Source organism: Tamandua tetradactyla, chromosome 5 (genome assembly GCF_023851605.1).
Source record: "Tamandua tetradactyla isolate mTamTet1 chromosome 5, mTamTet1.pri, whole genome shotgun sequence".
NCBI lineage: Eukaryota > Metazoa > Chordata > Mammalia > Pilosa > Myrmecophagidae > Tamandua > Tamandua tetradactyla.
This window is the reverse complement of record NC_135331.1, coordinates 73,238,873-73,263,841: the sequence shown is the minus strand read 5'-3', so window position 1 is coordinate 73,263,841 and position 24,969 is coordinate 73,238,873. Positions and strand designations below refer to the sequence as shown.

The window sequence follows — 24,969 nt, the reverse complement described above, 5'->3', positions numbered from 1 at the left end:
GGACCCATTTTGGTTAGATTCAGCTTCCTTTATAGATATCCTTGGAATTGAGGTGAGTTAGTTCTGGGATGACCCAAGGCCCTTCATTAATAAACATTAGGGCCTGTCTTTAGGGATTACAAGACTCTAAAGTTGAAAAACAGGATAAAATGGGTACAAGTGAGTGTTACTCACAAGGTTTTAAGATCACAAGGGCACAAGATAAAGGCTATATAATCATTATTGGGAATCAAGGCAGCTGGATTACTGTTCAGAGATTTAAGATATTTCCCTCTATCTATTTGAATATACCAGAGAGTAAGAAAAAAAGAATATCTATATAATAATATTCAGTAATCATAATCATTCCTTAAATTCTAACTTCTCAGTTACAAAAGTAAAGAAAAAAATGCATAAGAATATAACATAAGGATACTAACCAAAGAAAGCTAGTGTAGCTAAATTGATAAAGGGCCAAATCAAATTTAAAGCAAAGAATTACTAGATATAAAGAAAGTTTCTTCATCTGATAATGGCTGAAAAAATTTATTGGTTTAACTAACCAGGAGATATGATAAATTTAGATTTATAAGTACCTAAGAAGTCACCCTTAGGATATATAATGCAGAAACTGACATAAATATAAGATATAATTGAAATATCTATACTCACAGAGGAAGATTTTTAATATTAATAAACACATAGAATATTTGAACCACCTGATTAACACACTTGGTATAAATAGACACATATAAGAACATCACACACAACATCTCAAATACTCAAGGAATACTGGTCATATCCTGGGACATAAAGAAAACATCAAAGAATTGAAATCATATAGAAAGTAGAAACAAAAAATTCTAAAGAATACCCAAGTTGCCTTTAATCTACTTCAGAAGAAAATCGTGTGATGATGCCAAGTAGCATTTGAGTGCCAAGAGCCTAGCAGAGAGAGTGAAGAGAGGCTACTTCCAACCTGAGTGGAATCCTAAAGGGCTTTTCATGAGGAGATGATATTTGCACTGAGCCTTATGAGTTTAGAGAACACAGGGGCTTTATAACCGAAAGACACAAATAACATATTTTTGGATAATGTTGAATAGATCAATACGAAGAAATATTGGATAAATGAAGGGAATGGCAAGGTACAGAACCAGATGTGCAGTGAGGAATCTTTGGCAGTTTCGAATTTATGAACTTCAATGTCAACCCAACCCATTATGAAAAACAGATGGTGAAACATAAAGATAGGGTATTCTCTAGGGGATGTTATCCTACATATTAACCCTAAATTTAGTTAGTGGTTTCTCAGTTTGTAGAGAGTGACAGAACCTGAAAAACAATTTCACAGAAATGTAAGAAGCTGCAAAAATTGTGGAAAAACATTGAAAAAAATGGAAAATACTTGTTGAAATTTTTTGCTTAAGAGTGTACACCTCATGGTGCCTTTAAGTCTTTTAGCAAATAAACAGCAACAACCATGAACACTCCAGACTGAATCTGAATCTTTTTCTCCCTAAAATCATAACTATAGGGACAGAACACTAGAAAACCCTCCGTAGACCCAGCCTGCACTCCCCAGGAAATCGAGAAGTGACTGTGCTGACAGTGGACTTCGGACAATAGGTTTCCCACCTATGTTCACTCAGTTTAAGACCCTTGATGAGTAGTCCTTCAAAGTGAGTTCTGAAGCTTTCTTTACTTTTGTCCGAAGACTTCAAACTGGCAGCTCCTGCATCCTGATCTTTAGTTCTATGGATTACTCTAGCAGCTCTCAGCTCAGTCCCCTAGGTTCACTGTGCAACCGTCTGCTTGAAGAGCCGTCCAATCAGGGTGTCTCCACTGCAGTTTAGTGACACACATCTGTCTTTCCCAAAGCAGTCAAGCTCACTGATTTTTTTGTTTGTTTGTTGCATCAAGAGCAGACACTGGATACCTACATATGCTGTATAGATGTTGTCTCTGCATACATTTAATTTCCCCCCATATATGTTTTCTAAAAATTTTCTTCTATGTTTGTGGTTAGAAGTTATTAAAGCCCACCTTGCCCTAAAACCAGCTTTCAGTTCTATTACTTTTTCTTTTTGTTTACTGAGGAATTCTTTTTTGCTATGCTTATAAAGACCTAACAATAATGTGGACAAGAATCTCACCCTTCTACTCCCTCATTTTCTCACCACCCTGTTCTTGTGCTCTTGTATTGGCTCCATTCTCATTGGCCAGGTCATATCAGATCCACATCACTCCACTGTGTCCAGTGACATATATATATATACACACACACATATGTATCAAGGCATTCTTTAACTAGACTAGCATAAAGTATTCCTGCATCTTCTTACATGTAGGAATCTGGGTCTACTCTGAAGAGATTAATTAGTCTCTGTATACAACAAAAATAACGTTAGATTCAAAATTTTCTGTTGATGGATATTTATTTAAAAGCTAAAATGTATATTTGTGAATAAATTTTAATAGGACCCAATTTGAGGATAATAATATATTCAATATATGTTTTAAAATCTCTACTCAAGATATGATAATGGTGGGCCACGGTGGCTCAGCAGGCAGAGTTCTCACCTGCCTTGCCAGAGACCCGGGTTCAATTCCTGGTGCCTGCCCATGCAAAAAAAAAAAAAGATATGACGAAATATGTGTACTTTTAAGTAGTGGTTAAATCAATCACAAAGATCCTCAAAATCTATTTGAAATATGTATAAATAATAAGCAACATTATCAGATAGACTGATAGTATTATTCTAATAAAACTTTAATTTTTATCTAAGAATACAAAAAAAAATCATAAACAAATAATAGCAAAAATACATACACATTTTTAAAAGAAATGCCCCAAATTTACTTGTAGAAAACCTTGTCATCACAGATGGTATTTAATGCAACACAGAGACAGTCATTGTTTTTCAAAGTAAGTGATTCATCAAATATGATGAATTAAAATGTTTCTTCTTAACTTCTTAAATGTTTCTACCCAAAGTTACATTAATGGATTTTATCATTCCTTCTCTCCTTTTATCAATATATTCATGGTTTTCAGCCACAGGTCACACTGATATATATATTTTTTTAGTCACATTGACTTTTAAAAATTAAAGTCTCCATGTTTAAACTGAACCTCAAACACAAAGATTGCCAGTATATTAGATCAGTGGGAAGACCTACAAAGAGTTAGAACATCTCTACTCAGGCCAATGAAAATGAAACGAAATCACTGTTCAGTTATCTAACCAATGCAAACAGTCTATATTTATTTAGTCCAAAACTTTTCTCCTGCTTCTTTTTCCATCCCTCCATCTATTTTCTTAGTTTATTTTCTTTCGATTCAAATGCCCTACTCTCAACTTCACATTGCTGGGCATTATTTCATGAGTTCGACATTTTTTCCTTTGTTTAATTTGTTTCATGCTCTGCATCATTTAAGTAGTTTTGTTACAAGTGAAAGCCCAACTTAAATTAGCTAAAACCAAAAAGGGAAAGTATTGACTCATATATATGAACAGTTCAGTAGATGTGGCTTCAGACAAGGCTTTACTGAGGTCTCAAATGATAAAGACAAAAAATATTTCTCTCTCTTTCTGACCATTTCTCATCTACTACTTCCTTATATTGGCTCCATTCTCAGGTAGATTAATATTCTTTAAGTTCCCAAGGTGACTACCAACAGATTTGAGGGCTACATGCTTTTTTATTCACCTTCCATGTTAGAGCAGGTCATTGTTTAAAGTCCAGAAACTGAGTCCTGCCCCTGCCAAGCCAGACTTGGATCAACCTTTAACAATCGTAATAAGGTTGATGGGAAATGCCAACTGGCTTAAACCAATCAGGGTCTAGTTCTAAAGCTTGGCATATGATAAACCCACTCATCCCATACTGCTGAAAACCTCTAACAATTCAAAAAGGGAAGCGGCAAACACGCTAAAAAGACACACGCATTAAGTCAATTCCATTACATTGTTGTCTGGATTATAGAGTGTTTTTATTTATTTGGTCTACACAAAAGGTTAATGGGTAAGGTAAGTAATTACTTAATGTGATAGTTAGGTTCTGGTATCAACTTGGCCAAGTGATGATGCCCAGTTGTCTGGTCAGGTAAGCACTAGCCTAAACATTGCTGCAAGGGTATTTTGTCGTTGGTTGATAAAATGGAAAGCTGGTTTATTAAGTTATCAGTCAGTTGAGTGTACCAATGGCTGATTACATTTGCAATCCACGAAAGGCACGTCGCTCACAAATGCTATAATCTAATCAGTTGTACTTAGTTCAATCAGTTGAAGACAAGGAAGAAGAAAGAATTTTCACTGATTTCTTCTTTAGCTACCCAGCATTTCCTGTGGAGTTCATCAAGACCCTTAATTGGAGTTGCCAGGTATGGAGCCTGAAAAACTGTTTATTATAAGCAGCCTGTTAAGATGGCCGCCTTAAGTGTTTCCAGGTCTGGCGTTCCAGTGAAGCATGATACAGCATAGCTTATGCAGCCATAACACAGCACATGTTATGTAACCAATGATGCAACATGGATCCAATCATATATCCGCGAATGATGTTATCAGTTGGTTAAGTGCCACTTTTGTGTAATTTAGCATATAAGGGACTATTGCTCTGTAAGCCTCAGGAAAGAATGAAAAAGAGAGAGAGAGAGAGAGAGAGAGAGAGAGAATTAAATATGACCACTCTACCAGGAACTTCTTGTGCTTTCTTTCATATCACTGCTGGACCAGAGTGACCAAACCTTAAGATATAAAACTGACACCAGCTTCACAACCTGCCCCATGAAATTGGACTCTTGTATTCCCATGGTTGCATGAGACATCTTTATAAATCTGATATTTACATATGTAGCCTGTTGGTTCCGTTTCTCCAGAGAATCCTGACTGATACAGCTTGGTACCAGAAGTGGGGCGATTCTTGAGAAACAGAATCTTAAAAATGGGTTTTTACAATTAGTTTACTACTCTGTTTAGACTCAAAGGCACTAATGACTCTGTTTCCAATCATCAAGATAGCACTGGCTGTCTATGGGGTGAATTAGCAATAGAGATACTCAAAATATCACCATTAGATTCTGCTAATTGTATATGTATACAAGGAAAGGCTGTGGGTGAGAGTTTTTTTTTTTTTTTTTTTTTTGACACCTTAATGGAGTTTTGTGGAATTAAGAAGTATAATGATGTTGGCTGCTTGTTTTTAGTTATGTTGGATACAGTTATGAGGGAAAGGGATGGGCTGAAGTTTTCAAATTTGCAACTTAAGCACTATATAAAAGATGTCAAGGTGTCCATGTGTGCCCTAAAAGAAATCTTATTTCCTGTGGTAGCAGCCTTGAGATCTCTGAAACCAGACACAGGCCTCATTATGCGAGTAGCAGATTCACAACATAAACTAAAATCTCAACTTTGCAGGATGTCTGCTGTTAAAGTAAGGGCCCTGATTGGAAGAGAATAGGATCCTGAAATTTGCGATGGGGACATATGGCTTTATAATGATGGCAGTGGGGACATGAGAACCCTGGAATCTGCTGAACTTTCACTAGATAGAACTGCAATGGTTTGTCCTGAGGAAACAGCCCTCCAATCTCCAGCCTGCCCTGAGGAAATAACTTCCTCCAGCCTGCCCAGTGATGTCTGTCAACCAGCCTCCACCTATAGAGATTAACCCTTCAATGCCTGCAAAACCTGTAAAACCTGTAACCACCACCCCTGGGGAAACAGGCTTCACTCCTCTGTCTGGAGCAATTAATCTTGCTTCACCAGATGGAACTGCGATGGAATGCCCTGAGGTAACTGGCTTGACAGACACTTCTAATTCTTTTCATGACCCACCTCCACAACCCCTCTTTTTTTCAAGACCTATAACTAAAGTCCCAACAGACTCCAAAAGGTGAGGTTCAAAGTGTGACCCATGAAGAGGTATACTATACTTCAAAAGAACTGTGTGAGTTTTCCAATCTACATAGACAGAAATCAGGGGAATATGTATGGGAATGGATATTAAGGGTGTGGGATAATGGTGGAAAGAATATAAAGTTGATTCGAGTTGAATTTATTGATATGGGCCCACTAAGCAGAGATTCTGCTTCAATTTTGTAACTCCAGGGGTTAGAAAGGGCACTAACAGTTTGTTTGGAGGACTGACTGAAATATGGGTCAAAAGATAGCCAACATTACCTAAGGTTGAAATGTCAGAACTGCCTTTGTATAATGTGCACGAGGGGATCTAGCAGCTTAGAGAGATGGGAATATTAGAGTGGATTTATCATGGAAGACCTGCTCCTATACCCCAGGAATGTCCAAAAAGGACATTCTGTAAACGGTCTCAAGTCTGGACATTGATTAAGGGGTGATGACTCTGTTTTTGCAATCCAAGTTTGACTTCTGTTCACTTGACCTATAACTCTTCTGCTTATACAGCTCAAACAAGAATTTAGTAGACTGCCCATCTATTTTATCTCTAGGTACCCCATGATCTACTAGCTAATGCCACTCTGTACTTCACCAGAACTTTGAGAAATAAATTTGTGAGACTAGCTCCATCAGCCCCGGAGAGCTCTGTAGTTGTACTTCTCTGTAGGGTCAGACATTACTGTGGGAACTGCTGTCTTTAAGCAATCCTTAAACACAATGGGGATGATCAGATCCCAAGTCGGCAGAAGGCTTGCAGCAATAGTTAATCACCATAGTCAAGGTGGGTGTGGCCACCATAATGAACAGCAGACTTAAACAGGAGTCAAAATAATCTGACTCGAAGAGACTTGTGGCATTAGCTAGTAGATCATGGGGTACCTAGAGGTAAAATAGATGAGCATTCTACTAAATTCTTGTTTGAGCTGTATAAGCAGACGAGCTCTAGGTCAAGTGAACAGAAGTCAAACTTGGATTACAAAAACAGAGTCATGACCCCTTAATCAATTTCCAGACTTGAGACTGTTTACAGACCCAGAGTCCCTTGAATGAGGGGAGAGTCAGATAGCCTTGGGGAAGGACACTTTTACACTGCCCCAAATTTACACTGTTAGCTTTCCTTCCAGCCTTCCCCAGGGAGACCTATAATCTTTTACTAGGGTAATGGTGCACTGGGGAAGAGGAAATGATCAGACATTTTGGGGATTATTAGACACTGGCTCAGAAGTGATACTAATTCCAGGAAGCCCAGAAATTCACTCTGGTCCACCATTCAGAACAGAGGCTTATGGAGATCAAGTCATTGATGGAGTTTTAGCTCAGGCCCTTCTCACAGTGGGTCCAGTGGGTCCTCAGAACCATTCTGTGTTTTTTCCCACAGTTCCAGAATGCATTATTGGAATCGACATACTCAGCAACTGTCAGAATCCCCACATTAGTTCTCTGATTCATGTAGTGAGGGCTATTATGGTATTATGGTAGGAGAGGCCAAGTGGAAGCCACCCTAGACCTGTGCCCTGTCCAGCAAAATAGTGAATCAGAAGTAATACCGGATTCCTGGAGGGATTGCAGAGATCATTGCCACTCTTAAGGACTTGAAGGAGGCATGGGTGGTGATTCCCACCACATCCACATTCAAATATCCTATTTGGCCTGTGCAAAAAACACATGGGTCTTGGAGGATGACAGTGGATTATTGCAAATTTAGCCAGATTGTGATTCCAATTGCACCTGTTGTTCTAGACATGGTATCATTGCTTGAGCAAATCAACACATTCTCTGGTTCCTGGTATGTAGCTATTGATCTGGCAAATGCTTTTTTTTCTCAATAGCTATCAATTAGGACCACCAGACACAGTTTGCATCCAGCTGGCAAGGCAAGCAGTACACCTTCACTGTTGTACCTCAGGGGTAAATCAACTCTCAACCGTATGTCATAATTTTGTCCACAGGGACATTGATCATTTCTCCCTTCCACAAACATTGCACTAGTCCATTTTATTGATGGTATCATGTTGATTGGACCTAGTGAGCAAGAAGTAGCAAATACTCTGTACTTACTGGTAAGGAATTTGCATGTTAAGGGATAGGAGATAAATCCAACATAACTATAAGAGTCCTCTACCTCAGTGAAATTTCTAGGTGTCCAGTGGTATGGGTCATATAGAGATATCCCTTCTAAGGTGAAGGATAAGCTGTTGTATCTGGCCCTTCCTATGATACTAATTGGCCTCTCTGGATTTTAGTGACAAAATATTCTTCATTTTGGTTTGCTACTCCAGAATAATTACTGAGTGAGGAGAAAAGCTGCTAGATTTGAGTAGGGACTTGGACAAGAAGACGCTCTGTGATATGTCCAGGCTGCTGTGCAAGCTACTCTGCCACTGGGCCCGTAGGATCCAGCAGATCCAGTGGTGCTAGACAGGTCAGTGGCAAACAGGGTTGCTGTCTGGAGTCTTTGGTGGCTTCTATAGGAGAATCACAACACAGATCCTTAGGATTTTTGGAGTAAAACCTTCCTATCCACTACAGATAACTGCTCTTCTTTTGAGAAACAACTTTTAGCCTGCTACTGGGCTTTAGGAGAGACTAAATTCTTAACCATGGGTCACTAAGCTGCCATGAGACTTGAGTTTCCTATCATGATCTGGGTGTTGTCTGACCCACCAAACAACAGCTCTCCATGTGCAGCAGCTCTCCATCATAAAATGGAAATGGTATATGAGCTAAAGTTTGAGCAGGTCCTGAAGGCATAAGCAAGTTACATGAGGAAGTGGCCCAAATGCCCAAGGCCCCTCACTCCTGCCACATTACCTTCTCTTTCCCAGACCAGAGCTATGGCCTCTTGGGGAGTTCTTTACAGTCAGTTGACAGAGGAAGAAAAAACTTGGGCCAGGTTTACAGATGGTTCTGCACAATATGCAGGTACCACCTTAAAATGGGCAGCTGTAGAATTACAGCCTCTTTCTGACATGTTCTTAAAGGACAGTGGTGAGGGGAATTCCTCCTAGCAAGTGGAACTTCAAGGAGTGCATCTGGTTGTTCATTTTGTTTAGAAGGAAAACTGGCCAGAAGTGCATTTGTATACTGACTCATGGGCTGTTGCTAATGGTTTGGTTGGATGGTCAGGGACTTGGAAAGGGTATGATTGGAAAATTGGTGACAAAGAGGTCTGGAGAAGAAGTAATGGATAGATCTTTTTGAGTAGGCAAAAACCATGAAGATATTTGTATCTCATGTGAATGTGCACCAGAGGGTAACTTCAGCAGAGGAAGTTCTAATAATCAAGTGGATAAGATGACCCGCTCTGTAGATACAAGTCATCCTCTTTCCCCAGCCACTCCTGCCATTGCCCAGTGGGCTTATGAACAAAGTGGGCATGGTGATAGGGATGAAGGTTATTCATGGGCTCAGCAATATGGATTACTGCTCACCAAGGGACCTGGCTATGGCCACTGCTAAGTACTCAATCTGCCAGCAGTAGAGACCCACACTCAGTTCCCAATATGGGACTATTCCCTGAGGTGAACAGCCTGCTACCTGGCAGGCTGATTACACTGGACCACTTCCATTATGGAAGGGGTAGCAATTTGTTCTAACTGGAATAGACACATACTCTTGATAAGAGTTTGCCTTCCCTGCACACAGTGCTTCCACCAAAACTATCATCCAAGGACGTACATAATGGTATTTCACACATCATTGCACCTGATCAAGAAACCCACCTCACAATAATAAAATGCAGGAAGGGGCAAATGTTCATGGAATTCTCTTGTCTTACTATGTTCTCCATCATCCAGACGCAGCTGGGTTGTTAGAACAGTAGAATGGCCTTTTGAAGACCCAATCACAGTGCCAACTAGGTAGCAATATGTTGCAGGGCTGGGGCAGTGTTCTCCAGGAGGCTGTGTATGCTCTGAATCAGTGTCCACTGTATGGTGCCGTTTCTCCCATAGCCAGGAGTCCAGGAATCAAGGAGTGGAAATGGAAGTGGCATCACTCGCTATCACCCCTAGTGATCCACTAGAAAAATTTTGCTTCCTGTCCCTGAAAGCTGAAGCTTTGCCGGTCTACAAGTCTTAGTTTCAAAAGAAGGAGTGCTCCTACCAGAAGATGCAACAATGAATCCACTGAACTTGAAGTTAAGACTGCCACCTCACCACTTTGGGCTTCTCATGCCTCTGAATCAACAAGTAAGGAAGGGGATAAGTATATCATCTGGGGTGATTGATCTTTACTATCAGGGGGAAATAGGACTACAATACACACTGAAGGTAAAGAAGAGTTTTCCTGGAATATAAGAGATCCCCTAGGGTGTCTCTTAATACTGCCATTTCCTGTGATTAAAGTCAATGGAAAAGTGCAACAACCCAATCCAGGAAGGACTACCAATGGCCCAGAAACTTCAGGAATGAAGGTCTGGGTCGCCCCACCTGGCGAAGAACCATAGCCAGCTGAAGTGCTTGCTGAGGGTAAAGGGGACATGGAATGGATTGTAGACGTAAGTAGTGATAACCATAAGCTATGATCATGTGACCTGTTACAGAAACGAGGACTTTGATGATATGAATATTTCCCCCTGTTTTGAGTTTGTTTGTATTTGCACCTTAAGCAAGTATCTCATTTTCCTCTTATCATATGGCATAAATTGTATTGTTCATGCTATAGTATTTAAGTACAGGATATTAAGTTAAAAAGCAAATGTTACCTAAGGACTTGCATGCTATTCTGAAGAGATTTAGTGTGTTTCTGGTTATATACAAGGGCAGCTGACTATTGTTACGTGAAACACGTCTTTCATTGTGTTCTGTTTACAAATTAAGTATGTTTCAAGGAGATGTATATCGCTACCAAGTTGACAAGGGGTGGACTGTGATTGTTAGGCTCTAGTGTCAACTTGGCCAGCTGATGGTGCCCAGTCGTCTTGGTCAGGCAAGCACTGGCCTAACCATTGCTGCAAGCATAGTTCATGGCTGGTTGATAAACTGGGAGTTTAGGATATTAAATCATGTCAGTTGATTGCCATTTGTGGCTAATTACATCTGTGATCAACTAAGACTGTGTCTCCTATAAATGAGAAAATCCAATTCATTGGATCTGGTCCAATCAGTTGCAGACTTTTAAGGAAGAAGAGAGAAATTTTACTGTTTTTTTTTTCAACCCGCCAGCCTCTCCTATGGCATTCATCGATACCCTGTATTGGAGTTGCCAGCCTCACAGCCTGCTCTGTGGATTACATTCCCATAGTTGCATGAGACATCTTTACAAATATTATATTTACAGATGTCTTCTGTTGGTTCTGTTTCTTAAGAGAACCCTAATACAGTTGATTTGCACACATTTTTTAATGCACTACTCTCCAAACTTCTGAGTGAACACTTTCCTACACTAAAACTCAGGACTACCCTTAGAAAAATCAGCATTAAGATGTAATTATAATAGGTTTTAAATTACTTTTTAAATCTGTAAACTACAAGGTTTGCTTTTATTGCTTGAAAATATAGCAACTAATTCTATATTCTTTGCACATCCCTTCTGGATATATATATATATATTGTGAGCAACTAATGCATTTTAAAAGTATTTATGGAAAGCTTATAAATTAATTATCTTGGATGAATCATGAACACTGTTGTCCAAAACAAAGAAAGAAAGAAGGTCCATTGTAATATGAAATATCTGTTCAATGACTTAGATATAACCATCTGAAATTTGGTAAAAGGATAATAGTTACTAAATCCATGAGAAAAACTTGATATGGCATAATTCCTGAGAAAGCAGACCTATCACATTTCTTTAAAACTTAGATTGTAAACAGATTCCACAGTATGTCACAATTTTTCTTTTTTGACCCAATATCTGTTGCTAATTTATCATGAAGATACAGCTGAAAAGTTTCAATTTGTTTCACTATGCCATTATTCTGCAGACTTTTAATATATTGGGAAGGAAATTGATATAGCTATTTCATAAGAAAGACATTCATTTTACAGTATATAAAAGTATTCCAACATATATCATAATTTGCTTCTCACAACAATTTGGGATGATATAAATCAGATATCCTTTTATAGATGTAGAAATAAAGGCTTCCTATTGGGAGGGGATGGGCAAGCTCATATAAGGATTGTCCAATTCCTGGCTAGACACAGAAGAGGCTTTGAATATTTATTGAATTAATTAATTAGTTAAATCTGGGTTTATATATCAGCTTTCATGAGTCCAGTGCTTTCCTTACAATAAAATCAGAATTAAGTGGTTTACGTATTTTAACAAATAGTGCCTATGATCATTTTGTGGAGCTCAGAGTAGATGACCAAAAAACAAAATAAAAGCAAAACAAAATATCCTGATTACTTCTTCATTCCTAGTCTGAGGCTCTTCTATGTTTCCTATATGTCTCATTTTGCTTAATCAATAATCTGTTTGGGAGGTTCTTGATCTATAGGACTTTGTGAAGCATAGTTTCTTAGAAAAGGCAATCCTGGATGCATTCAGAATTTTTTTTTTTTCTTTTAGGTTTCTTAATTTTTTTTTTTATGCTTTTGTTAATGCTTTTGTTGTCAGGAGTAAAACAGTTGAAATAAAACATAGGTAGGTCTTCACACAAGACAGAGCTCTTAAACTGTATTTCATTGCAACAATACGTAAATAGAGAATCTTCTTAAGAACTAAAATGCTGAGGCTGGAGGCAGAAAGAAAATGCAGCCCTGGGCTTTCAGTCCACCTCAGGTAGCTTAACTACTTCAGTTTTATCCTATGTGGTCCAACAAGGTCTGACAAACTGCATTGCAGAACAAGAATCATGTCTCGGGTGATGATGTATAAAGACAGAGGGATTTTTTTAGTCAACTGCAGGAATTAGGCTTTAATGCTTTATACTAAAAGACTTCATACCCTGGATAGCTGACTGCTAGCCATTGAATTTTGGTAGACAAGATTCAAGCTGAAGCAGGGAAACTATGTTAAACAGATTTAGTGGAACGTTCAAAAGGCTTTCTTAAGCTACTTTTCCTTGCAGCAGTACAGAACATGCTTTTCTTTCCCTAATATTTCTTTTTCAAAATTCCTGCAAAGTCCCTTAAAGAGCCCCAGAAGATAATTAAATGTTCAACTAAGCAAAAGCGATTTGTAAAACAATAATCATAATCTTAACCCTGTTCCTTTAAGCGATTAAGAATGATCACTATTCTGACAAAACTACAAGACACACAGAAAGACAAACATTTTACCTCTATTTGGAATTCTGAGAGGCTGGCAGGTACTATTTTTGGTTCTATCCTCCTGAGAAGAGATCAGTTTTGCAACGAGAGATGCAGAGACGGGCTGCACAAGGAGAGAGGTGAGGTTTGATCGGTTTTGTCTAATGCTTCCATCTGTATTCAAAAGAGAAAAGAACAGATTCCTTAGTAAATTAAAACACACACACATTTTAAGGGACTTTCTTCATAATAAGTATTTGAATTATGAATGATAATTTATATTCTTTTGCTTCTTTATTTTTTTAGGTATACTCTTGTCTACTTATTAAAATGATTTGAGGAATTTTGTAATAAAAATTGACTCCAAATACATTCATGAATTCCAATTAAAGACGGCAGATTGTGTACAAGATTTGTCTCCTTTCTCCCATAAAACTCCACTAAAATGACAACAGAAAGAAAAAAAAAAAGCACAAACCCACAGAGTCCAAGAGAATAGAAGATAATAGTAATCAGATTCTAGATGTTAGAAAGCAGATGAATAAATGTCAATAATATAAAATACCTGAGGGAACTGAAACCAGTAGGAGAAGCTGAGAAGCAATATAATTTGTACCACAGAACCCAGAAAGTCTTAGGAATTGGCCACAGAAGCTACCTATTACAGTGGGAGTGAAGGAGGGATTGGAACCAGAAGGATTCGATAAAATTCTGTTTGTGAAGGAATGCATTCCCTGGTACCTTCACTCCCCCAGCTGATGAGATCCTCCAGTACAAATCTGTGAGACTCTGAGAGGGAGACATCAGGTAGAGTGAAGGATGAGTTATCATACTAAAAAGAGGTGGGGATAAGGAATGTTGAAATTCTCCCATGTTTTTCTGTAGTTGTCTCCCAGAATCCTTCCTTCCAGGTAGGAAAATAGATCCCTCTGGTAAAAGTGGCCAGGTCAATGGAGAATATCAAAATACCAAAATTGGGAGGTCTGCCAATGGAACAACTTAACAGTCAATAAATCCCACCCATACACAGAAGTTAACTCCACTTAGTTTTGCCATTCTGAGGCATGAGCTCTCAGCCAAGGAGAACTCTAGGGTGACATCGGTGCAGCAGAGCTAGACAAACAATGAAAACATGAACAGGAGGTCAGGGGCTTAGGCAGGGAAGTCTCCAGGAAGATGAAATTAATGGGAATGCTTAATGTATATCAAACTATTGAGATAATATTTATAGTAAACCTGGAGAGTTAGGATTTGAAGCATTGCCAAATAGGTAGAAAAATTAAAAATCTATAAAATGTGACAAATATTAGCTTCAAATCTATAAAATGTGACAAAAAGTTGTGCAAGAAAGAAATGAAATCGTCTTACACTATGTGACTCTGATGTGAGTAATAGTTACACAGTCATGATATAATAAATAATGACTCTTGATCTACCCCCCAAAATGGTATCATTTTTCTTAGGATAAAAAAAGGTAAGAGGAAGGGAGCATGCAGAGTTGTGAAAGAAAGTTAAAACTTTATCTTCCATACTGGTAAGTCAATATAATGGATAAAGTTGAAAACTGATGCAGTAATATCATAAACACATTCTTTAGAAACATGGAGTAAATACAAAAAAAAATAGCAACAGAAAATATTGAATGTGATTAGGTATTTGCCTTTGGGAGAGGGGAGCATAGGGCAGGGTAAGTTTAGGTATATTTTTATAAATTACACCTTATAAGAAATATTTGACTATTTAGACTACATTTATCTATAACTTTGAAAAAGATATTAAGTAAAAATAAGGAAAGAAAACAAGTATGAAAGCAAAAGTAAAAGAAAAATACACACTTAGTCAAAGTAGAGAAAATGGAAAGAATAAACTAAAGTATTAAAGAAATAGCTTAAAAAAATTACTCATATTTGTACTGACTCGGAAAAGGAAATACACAAGAGAATGGCTCTATCAGGAAGCCAATAATAATTTTCAACACAGTGCTATATTTTTCAGAACTTTTATTAGGGAAAATAATTGCTAAAGGTTTTCTCAGAATTTAATTTTATAGGACTGCAGGGGGTGCAGCTCAACCATACTGGATTTGAGTTCCAGGAGGCAGATTCTAAATGAGAAAATATGTTACAGAAGTGTTCCCTTAATTCATCATCTGGAAAACCACAAGGCTAAAAAAATGATATTTAGCAGAGGCCTGTGGCAGTCATAGAAGTCATGGCTTTGAAGAAAAAAATAATAAAGATTTAAGCTTTGGATCAGCTTTGTTATATGAGCACAGTACTGGTCTCATAATTAACTTCTTTTGGATGGGTACATGACAGTGCTTTCTGGTTACAGTGTAGTCCATTCTTCCCAACCATTGTCATGCCATGATGCCATATAATATGCAGGCCCCAGAGCAAAATAAAAATATGGGGTATCATTCAAAAAGTATGAAGAATTGCAAGACAGTGGTAAGAGCAGTAAGTCAAGCTTGAGGGTGTGTGGAGAGGGGCCACTGTGTACTGCACAGTTCGCCTGCCCATAAACCAGGCCCTGCATGGTTCACATGAAAGATGCTAATGCTTATGCACCCCACAGGAGAAAGCTGAAGGGGTGTAGGGCCGAGCAGGAGGCTGCTGTCAGCCACCGTGACCAGTCCTAAGTCTCCCATTGCTACAGGCTGCCCCTGGTGCCAGTGATTCCTTTCTCAAGGCTTAGACAAGGTGCCTTGGCACATCTCCTAGAAAGCCCTGGTATAGCCATCTCACTCTAGTTCTACTCCCTGCTTTTATTTGTCTCTTTCAGCAATGGCCTTGAAGCTTTTCCTGTGGGTGAGACACCAAAACAGTGTTTGTTAATCAAGTCTTTGTTACTCTGAAGTTGTTGCTAGATGCTGGGTGCTGGCACATTCCCAATACAAAGTTAATCTTAAAATGTTACATGATTTCACCTCTCCGCCATCCAAATAGTTTCAGTGGATGCCCATCCCTTAAAGACGGATCTCTTTAGTTTGCCATTCAAGACACTTCACAAAATGATGCCTACTTCTCTCTCCAGCATTAATATCTATCATTCTTTTTCATGCATCTTATGGTAAAACTTCAAGCACCCCTCCGTTTTCTGTGATTTACATCCCCATGATTTGCTTAAGCCACTGTTTCCATGTTAATTGTCTTCTCACACATCTTGTGCTATAAAAGATATTCTTCCCCAAAGCTCAACTCACATGTCGCCTTCCTATGAAGCTTCCCCTGACACCCTCAGCTCTATGTGATCTCACACTCCTTTCAATTTCCATCCACTGTATCTGTATGTTTTTTGCAGTACTTGACATTTCTAATTAACCTTATCACTATATAAAAATATTTGTTTTCCCACTTTAGACTCTTAATCCCTGAAAACAAGGACCAAGTCATCTGCCTCATTGTATGGCACACAATGCACCGCACATTGCCAGGAGTTCAATGATGAATGGAGGGAAAAAAAAGAATCAACAATTCTTTGAAAAATAGTTTCAATGCCTCTGTCTTATTGATTTTCTGAATGACTACATAATGGAGCAAGAGCACAACAGAATAAAAAATTAAAATTCTGTGCTGTTGTATGTTTCTGTCTTCCCCCAGCTAACTATCAACCTTCCCCAGCAGACATATAAATAGACTTTCCAAACACATCCATCTCCAACAGTTCACTGATTAACCTTGTTTTAAAATTACCTTGTATAGATTTTTTTTAAAAAATGACTAAGTAAAAGTATCTTTAAGATATATTTATCTATTAATAAAAATCAATGGCAGTATTCCTTTTCTTGCTCTAGAAATTTCTATCAGGCGTATGAAACAATGGACTTAAAAGTTAAATATGCATAAACCCTAAACTGTAATTGAACATGCCCAATTTTTTAAATTATTTTTTTGTGCTGTATTACTAATGGGCTTGCATTAGTTTTGAAATATCTGAAGTAAGGGGTTCATTAATTTTTAACTCTTAGATTAATGTAAACTTGACAAAGTTCACTTCTGAGAAAAGATACTTAACAAGACTTTATAGGACACTGAGATTAAATTACATACAAAAAATATTTTTAATACCCATTTATTGAAGAAGAGCTGAGAGAAGAATTTCATTTCCTTACATTATTAAGGGGCTATACATAAAATCAAACACTTGTGCCATTTTTATCAATCGATATTTAAAAACGTTTGTGAACTATCCGAATTCATTGTATTATGAGGCGAAAATAAGGGTGGATTTTGTGTCTTGATACAAAGGCTACTGCACAGAAGAGACTGTGACATTACATTTTAGTACTTAACTTTTAGATTGTAGCATTTATACCATGCCTTGTACATAACTTATACTTAATAAAGACTGATTGATGGCAATTTTTGTTTTAGTAGATAACTAATTCTCTCCTCAATTTATGCCCTCTTTATATTCCAGATAAAGATCCAAATGGATCCATCCCATCAATAAGCTAATCCCTGATGAAATGCTACATGCATACAGTATTAAAGGAAATTTGATATATGAAATCCTGTCTGACTCAGTTATTAACTCCCTATTTGAAATGTAACTATGATAATTATCAGTCTGATAATCTTGTACCATCTACTATATATCTGTGCTTCTAAGAGAAAAGATCTTAACTCTGCCAAGATAGAGCTTTTACCCTCTAAACTACAATGGGTGAAATTTGGAAGAAATGAGGTTTAAAATAAGCAAACTATTTTATAATCATTTGTATTTAATGGACTTTGCATTCATTATAGCTTTCCAAACTGTCCATGTTGACCTCAGTCACCTCCTCTGCTCTGTGTGTGAAGGAACATGAAAGTTTTGCCAGGTGCCAGTACTTATTTTGGGTGTGTGACAAGGTGCAATTTTCGAACTCAGTTAAAAAGACAGTGTACTCAGCAAGCTCCAGTTACCCAAATAGCATAGGGAAGAATCAACCTTTAGAGTTTAGAAATCTAACATGTAGTGGCCTCAAAATTAAGGCACTGACCGGTAAGATAAGATGAATAACATGGTGCTTACACAACCAGAGGGACTTCATGCGGATCAGTGACGATAATGTGACTCAATTGGGGAGGTTTTTGAAATGAGAAATAGCTCATCCCTTGGCATCGGACTTACTCTGTGAGTGTGCGTGTATGTGTGTGCAAACAGGAGATCCTTGCTACTCAATGTAAACATAGATTCTTTCTAGTCAATGTGCTGTCCTCCAGCAAGTAACAAAGGTATCACCTGGGAACTCATTAGAAATGCAGAATCTCAGGCTCCATCCCAGACCTTCTGACTCATAATCTATAGTTTAACAAGATTCCAGGTGATTCTTATGCACATTAGATTTTGATTAGCACTGACCAAATCATTACATATTTTCCCATGGCACAATTATGTAATCTTCTGCAGCAATGAGGATATAAAAAAAAGGATAAAGAAAGATGATCTGTGTTGCTCACTGTACACAAAATTAAAGATGACAGAATCTTTTCCTGTATCACTAGATCCCCAAATTAAAAGTTCTCACCCTCTGTGTTCCAATAGCCTTGGTTCTTGCAGACGATTGTATAACTATACAGCTTTTACAGTGTGAGCCTGTGACTGTGAAAACAGTGGGGCTGATGCTCCCTTTATCTAGAGTGGGGATAGATGAGTAAGAAAAACAATGTTGGGGGCATAAAGAGTAAAAACTTGGTTAGATTGAAATAAACTAGTGGGCAATGAGAGGGCGAGGTAGAGGGTACAGGATGTATGACTTTTTTTCTTTTTATTTGTTTTTCTGAAGTGATTCAAATATTCTAAAAATGATCATGATGAATACACAACTATGGGATGATACTGTGAACTATTGATGATGATATTGTGAACCACTGATTGTACACTATGTCAAGAATGTATGTTTGTTGTTTACAATAATATTAAATAATACTTTTAAGATCATGACGTTCTCGTACGTGGGACATGAATAAAAGCTATAGGACTGTATAACATAATAAACTCTAATTAAACTATTGACCATAATCAATAGTGTAATTAAATATTATTTCATCAGTTGTAACAAAGGTACCACCTCAAACAAAGTGCTAATAATAGGGAAAACTGTGTGGTTGGGGGAGAGGAGTATGGGAATTCTGTACTTCCTAAATGATTTTTCTGTAAGCCTACAACTTTTTCTATTAAAAATAAATGCATTCCTTTCCCAAAAAAAAAAAAAAGTTCTCAGCCTCTATCAAAATGGGTAACATTTGGTTCATAAACTATAGCTAAATAACAAACTTAAAATGGAGAAAGGTTACTTCTTTTTATTTTTGTCCTTTCCCTTCAGACAAATTTGGTGATTTGAAGATCAAAATTACATTTATAACACTTTATTTCAACTATGGATAAATATTACAATTCCTAACCAATTCAACTTTTCTCTTATCTTGGTTTTCAACTACTACAATTCATTATAGTAAAAAACTGACAAACTGAAAGTATAAATGCTGTCCACTTGCCAAAGAGCCAAGCAATCAGTGAGCTGGAAAAGCAAGAATTTTTAAAATCCCATTTTATGCTGTGCTTTTATGAAAAAGAGCCAAATATCAAGTGAACAAGCTGATATCAGTGAGGTTATCACAGAATATTTGATTTTACTTTCTCCAGAGGACTGGCACTTTCAGAGAAATCAGGCCATTAGATAACCGGTACAGATGTTTCCTCATTGTTATTTTAGCTCACAAAATGTACAGTTGTTTTCCTAAAATGATCAGTTCACTAAATTGGCTAGTCATTTTTTTTTTTTTGTAAATACAGCTGATTCTTTATTATTTCGGTATATTATAATCCACTGGTTGCAAATATCACCATCTATTTTCTCTTATGCTAGGGCACTGTGATCTTTGGGTTACTATTAAAATAAAATACTTAGAGTGGGGCGGGCCACGGTGGCTCAGCAGGCAAGGATGCTTGCCTGCCATGCCAGAGGACCCGGGTTTGATTCCCGGTCCCTGCCCATGTAAAAAAAAAAAAAATACTTAGGGTGCACAGGTGGTTCAGTGGTAGAATGCTCATCTTCCATGTGGGAGACCTGGGTTCAATTCCTGAACCTGGCACCCAAAAAAATAAAAAAATACATAAAATACTTCACACTTAAAAAACACGTGGGCACCCCGTACAGAAATATTTTAGTTATGGTTGGTAGTCATAGTAGCAGGACATTGAAAACATAATTAGCACTGAAATATATATCTGAGTGTGATTAAAAGGGATAATGTTAGGTTGTAGATAGGGTAACAAAATAAAAACTCTTTAAAAATCAATGGAACTTCGATTTCCACTGCCTGTACATGTAAAAAATAAATAAAATTTAAAAATAAAAATTAATGGAACTATACCACACAAACAGTGAACCCAAAGGTGAACTATGGACTATAGCTAAAAGTACAATTATAAAAATGTGCCACCACAGAGATTTAAAAAAGTATTTGCAGAGTCTCCTTGAGGGACTTCGGAGAAAAGAAGAAATATTCAACTTCCCCATCTGTGGAATTTCTGATATTCTTGCAAGCAGGGGGAAAGCCACTTCAATAGGCTGAGCCCTCAATCTTGGGGCTCACCCCTATTAAGCTTATTCCTGCAGAGGAGGAGCTAAGTCCACTAATAATTATATCTAAGAGTCACCTCCAGAGAATCTCTTCTTTTGTTCAGATGTGGCCTCTTTCTCTAAGCCAACTCAGCAGGTGAACTCACTGCCCTCCCCTACTAACATGGAACATGACTCCCAGGAGTATAAATCTCCCTGGCAATGTGGGATAGGACTCCTGGGGATGAGCCAGGATTGAGAAAGTCTTCTTGACCAAAAGGGGAAGAGAGAAATGAGACAAAATAAAATCTCAGTAGCTGAGAGTTTTCAAACAGAGCTGAGAGGTCATCCTGGAGGTTATTCTTACACATTATATAGATATCCCTTTTCAACTGATAGTATATTAGAGTGGCTGGAGAGAAGTTCCTAAAACTGTTGAACTGTGTTCCAATAACCTTGATTGACTATATAACTATGTAGCTTTTATGATGTGTTCTAGTTTGCTAGCTGCTGGAATGCAACACACCAGAGATGGATTGGCTTTTAATAAAGGGGGATTTATTTCGTTAAAAATGCATAGTTCTTCAGAGGAAAGGCAGCTAAGTTTCAACTGAGGCTCTATCTTATGCGGGAAGGCACAGGGTGATTTCTGCCGGCCTTCTCTCCAGGCCTCTGGGTTCCAACAACTTTCCCTGGGGAGATTCCTTTCTGCATCTCCAATGGCCTGGGCTGAGTTGCAAGTGCTGAGATGAAGAATGACAAGCTGCTTGGACTGTGCTACGTTGAGCTCTCTCATTTAAGCACCAGCCAATTAAATCAAACATCATTCATTGCAGCAGGCATACCTCCTAGCCAACTGCAGATGTAATCAGCAACAGATGAGGTTCACATGCCATTGGCTCATGTCCACAGCAAGAGAACTAGGTACTTTCACTTGGCCAAGTTGACACCTGAACCTAACTACTACACAGTGTAACTGGGTGATTGTGAAAACCTTGTGTCTGATGCTCTTTTTACCTAGGGTATGGACAGAAGAATAAAAAATAAAAAATAAAATGAGGGTAAATAAATAAATAAAAGGGGGAGATAAAGGTTAAAAATTGGGTAGATTGAAATACTTTAGGTCAGTGAGAAGACAGGGTAAGGGGTATGAATTCTTTTTTCTTCTTTTTATTTATTTCTTAGAAGTGATGCAAATGTTCTAGAAATGATCATGGTGAAGAACACACAGCTATGTGATGATGTGAGCCATTGATTGTTTATGGTTGGACTGTATGTTTGTGGATATTGCTCAATAAAAATATTTTTAAAAAAATAAAAAGGTGCCATCATCAATTGTAACAAATGTTCCAAATCAAGAAGTATGTTAATAACAGGGCGCTGTACGGGAATCTTGAATTTTATGCATGCCTGTTTTGTAAATCCCCAACTTCTCTAATAAATAAGGAAGCAAAAGCATTTTGGGTCATGTAGTCTTCTAGGCTTGTTTGTGTGTGTGTGTGTGTGTGTGTGTATATGTATATAAAATCTTGCTTAATCTTCACTGCAACTAGATGAGATGGCTACTGTCATAACATTCCATTTTACACAAGGCTAAAAATATTGCCCAAGCTTACAAAGCTAAATAATACTTGATCCAAGATTTGGACCCAAGTGTTCTGGCTTTTGAGCTTATATTCTAATCATTAAACTCTTAAAGCTTAATTATGGCTGGAGATAAAGTATACTCTCACATATATTGATATCCAAATATGTATATTTTTCACCATATAGGAATTTTATTACTGATATTTATTCCCATTATTAAAATGGAAGTATTATTTCTTTTATCTTATCACACATTCCTTGCCTCCTTCCATGTTAATATAAATTTTAGGCATAAAAGACTGCTAATGACAGTTTTCACAATTCTTAGTATTGCCTCCTCTGGGAAACTTTGTTCTTTTTCTGGGTCCCCACATAAGACTTTCCCTACACATTTAGCAAACTTACTTTACATATTCTCATGTATTCTAATTTCTTTTCTACTTTCTGCCTCACTGATCAAAGCTTCTTGGAGACCCATTCACTGCTGCATTTCCACAGCTTAGCACAGTGACTACTACAAAGAAGGGATCAGTGTACACTTTTGAATGAATGAATGAGTGAATGAATGAATATATCGAAGTTCAATTGAACAACTTTATCTAATCATAAGCCTAAAATTCATGACTAATTATGTAAAATTTGAAATCACAATATCATAAAAATGACATCACAGAGAGTGGTACCTTTTCAATTCACTGATTATCTCTTAACCAAAACCATCCTGTCACATTCCCCTAGTAAGCATCCCACTATTTTAATCCTTAGCTAAAGTGTTTAAAAAGTTGCATTTAATTTTACACTAAAGGGAATAGAAAAATAAGGTGCTCACTAGTGAAGCAAAAATGATTGTGCATTCTGATATTAAGAAGAGAAGAGAGAATGTGCAGAGTGCTATTTATTTAAAAATAAAAAGCAGAAATATACTGGAAGAGTCTTTGCTAATATTAATCGGAGTTTCCCTTCCCAACTGGCTCATTCATTGGTACTCATCATGGACATGACACAGGCTTAGAAAGAGCTAGGTAATTTTTCCCATGAATAAAAATATTTTCCTTTTATGTTTAGACATATAAACTCAAGATTTATATAGGCAAAGTGAAAATATTCAGTGCAAAGGACTATAAAATATAAGTTATCATCATTTTCTCCACCCAAATAAATATACTTGAATGTCTGTATAATTGTGGCTATGCAGTCTTGAAATTTGTTCCAACTTGACAAACATCCATTTGAAGAAGGGTTTTTATTATTGTATTAAACAATTTTGATGAATGTGCAGTTTTAAGCGATGGCTTTGTTGAAAATTTTAGCCATTGGAAGGAACTACATCAATGTATTGCATTATAATGACATTTGTAGCCTAACCCATTCTATTCAAGAAACAGCACTGACTGTAGTATAGCATTTTATCTCTCTAAATTTATACTTACAAATAGTAATTTTAAGTGAATATTTATATTTTTAATAGCAATAACAATATCTGGATATTGCCAAATTTTTTCCTAATTTTATTCTAGAGAAATAAATGAGTGTATGAGAACGCACTCCCTGTTCCATGTAACTCTAAACATTTCTATTCTTTTGTATTCATCATTTATCTCCTCTAAGACTAGTTCGTTCCCTGAAGCATTTCAGGAGCATGAACATTTGGAAATAAACCATAAACTGTATCATAAGGAAAACAAACTGAAAGACAGATAAAATGTCTAGTTCATTCTTTACTTCATGTGAGTAATCTAGATTCATAACTGGAATAATTGGCCATCTGTACATTATATGTAATATAAGCAGTACAAACCACTTCAGAGACATTCCCCTGAGAAACTACCCATCTCAAATTTGAAGGGTATGAACATTCAAATGATTTGCTAAGTTTCTAGTTTTAGAAAAACTGGAGTTTGCATTTTTTTTTAAAGGCAGCAAATAAACTGTGTGGATGAGCTTGCTTGCTTTGTTTTTGTTGTGAAAGTATGCAACCATTAATGCACAATAAACTTCTACATACCAGACTGCAATGAAAATACATTATTTTAGGAGACTGAATAAATGAGGAGGCATAAGACCAGTGCTTTACATATGCATTCAATCTTTTTGAGAATTTTCTGATAAAGAAAACAGTAAATAACTAACCTTTCTCCTCTCATCCCTCTCTCCTCCTTCTCTGTCTTTGCTCTTTGATGACGTGGAATAAGAAAGGGTTATCACATGTGAAATGCTTCTCAGATCTTCATGGTTTCACATGTATTTCCTCCATCTGACATTGGAACTCTTGCACTAGGTAGGTGCGTGGCCTAGAGCTCAGAGACCAGTATTTGGTCCTTGACTAGCTCTTACTGGGAACTGAGTTTGGGCAAGTTCTTTATCTTGTTTGGCCCTTAATTTTCTTGGGTATATAATGTCTAAGGACTTCCATTTTCTAAGATCCTGATTCTAAGCTTGCCCATGAGAAACTATTTAGATTAACAAATACTCCCCAAATGTGTTTCAATAGATGACACCGTGTTTCATTATCTTAGCATGAATTGCCTAGAGATCTTTCTCATCTTGGTGCTATCTGCTTACATACAAATTTGAGGTGACTATCTTACTGTGATTGGCAGAAAAAGCCCTTATATTTAGAATCAGTAATATGACAGAGCTCAATGAACTCACCACTTGGTTTATCATTTTTCTTACAATATTATTAATACTATTTGTCACTATTAAGTACATGCAGAACTCTGATGAGAAA

The 24,969-nt window shown here is 37.2% G+C and overlaps 1 protein-coding gene across 23 annotated transcripts in view; it reads right to left on the bottom strand.

Annotated features, from left to right (window-relative positions):
* Nucleotides 1–24,969, bottom strand: part of NAALADL2 (N-acetylated alpha-linked acidic dipeptidase like 2) — a 1,514,274-nt gene that overhangs the window by 394,847 nt on the left and 1,094,458 nt on the right. For all 23 annotated transcript variants that reach the window (XM_077161086.1, XM_077161088.1, XM_077161081.1 and 20 more), the window contains one exon: nucleotides 13,130–13,273. In XM_077161086.1, coding sequence (XP_077017201.1) covers nucleotides 13,130–13,273 — 144 coding nt within the window. The remainder of the gene's footprint in view (nucleotides 1–13,129; nucleotides 13,274–24,969) is intronic.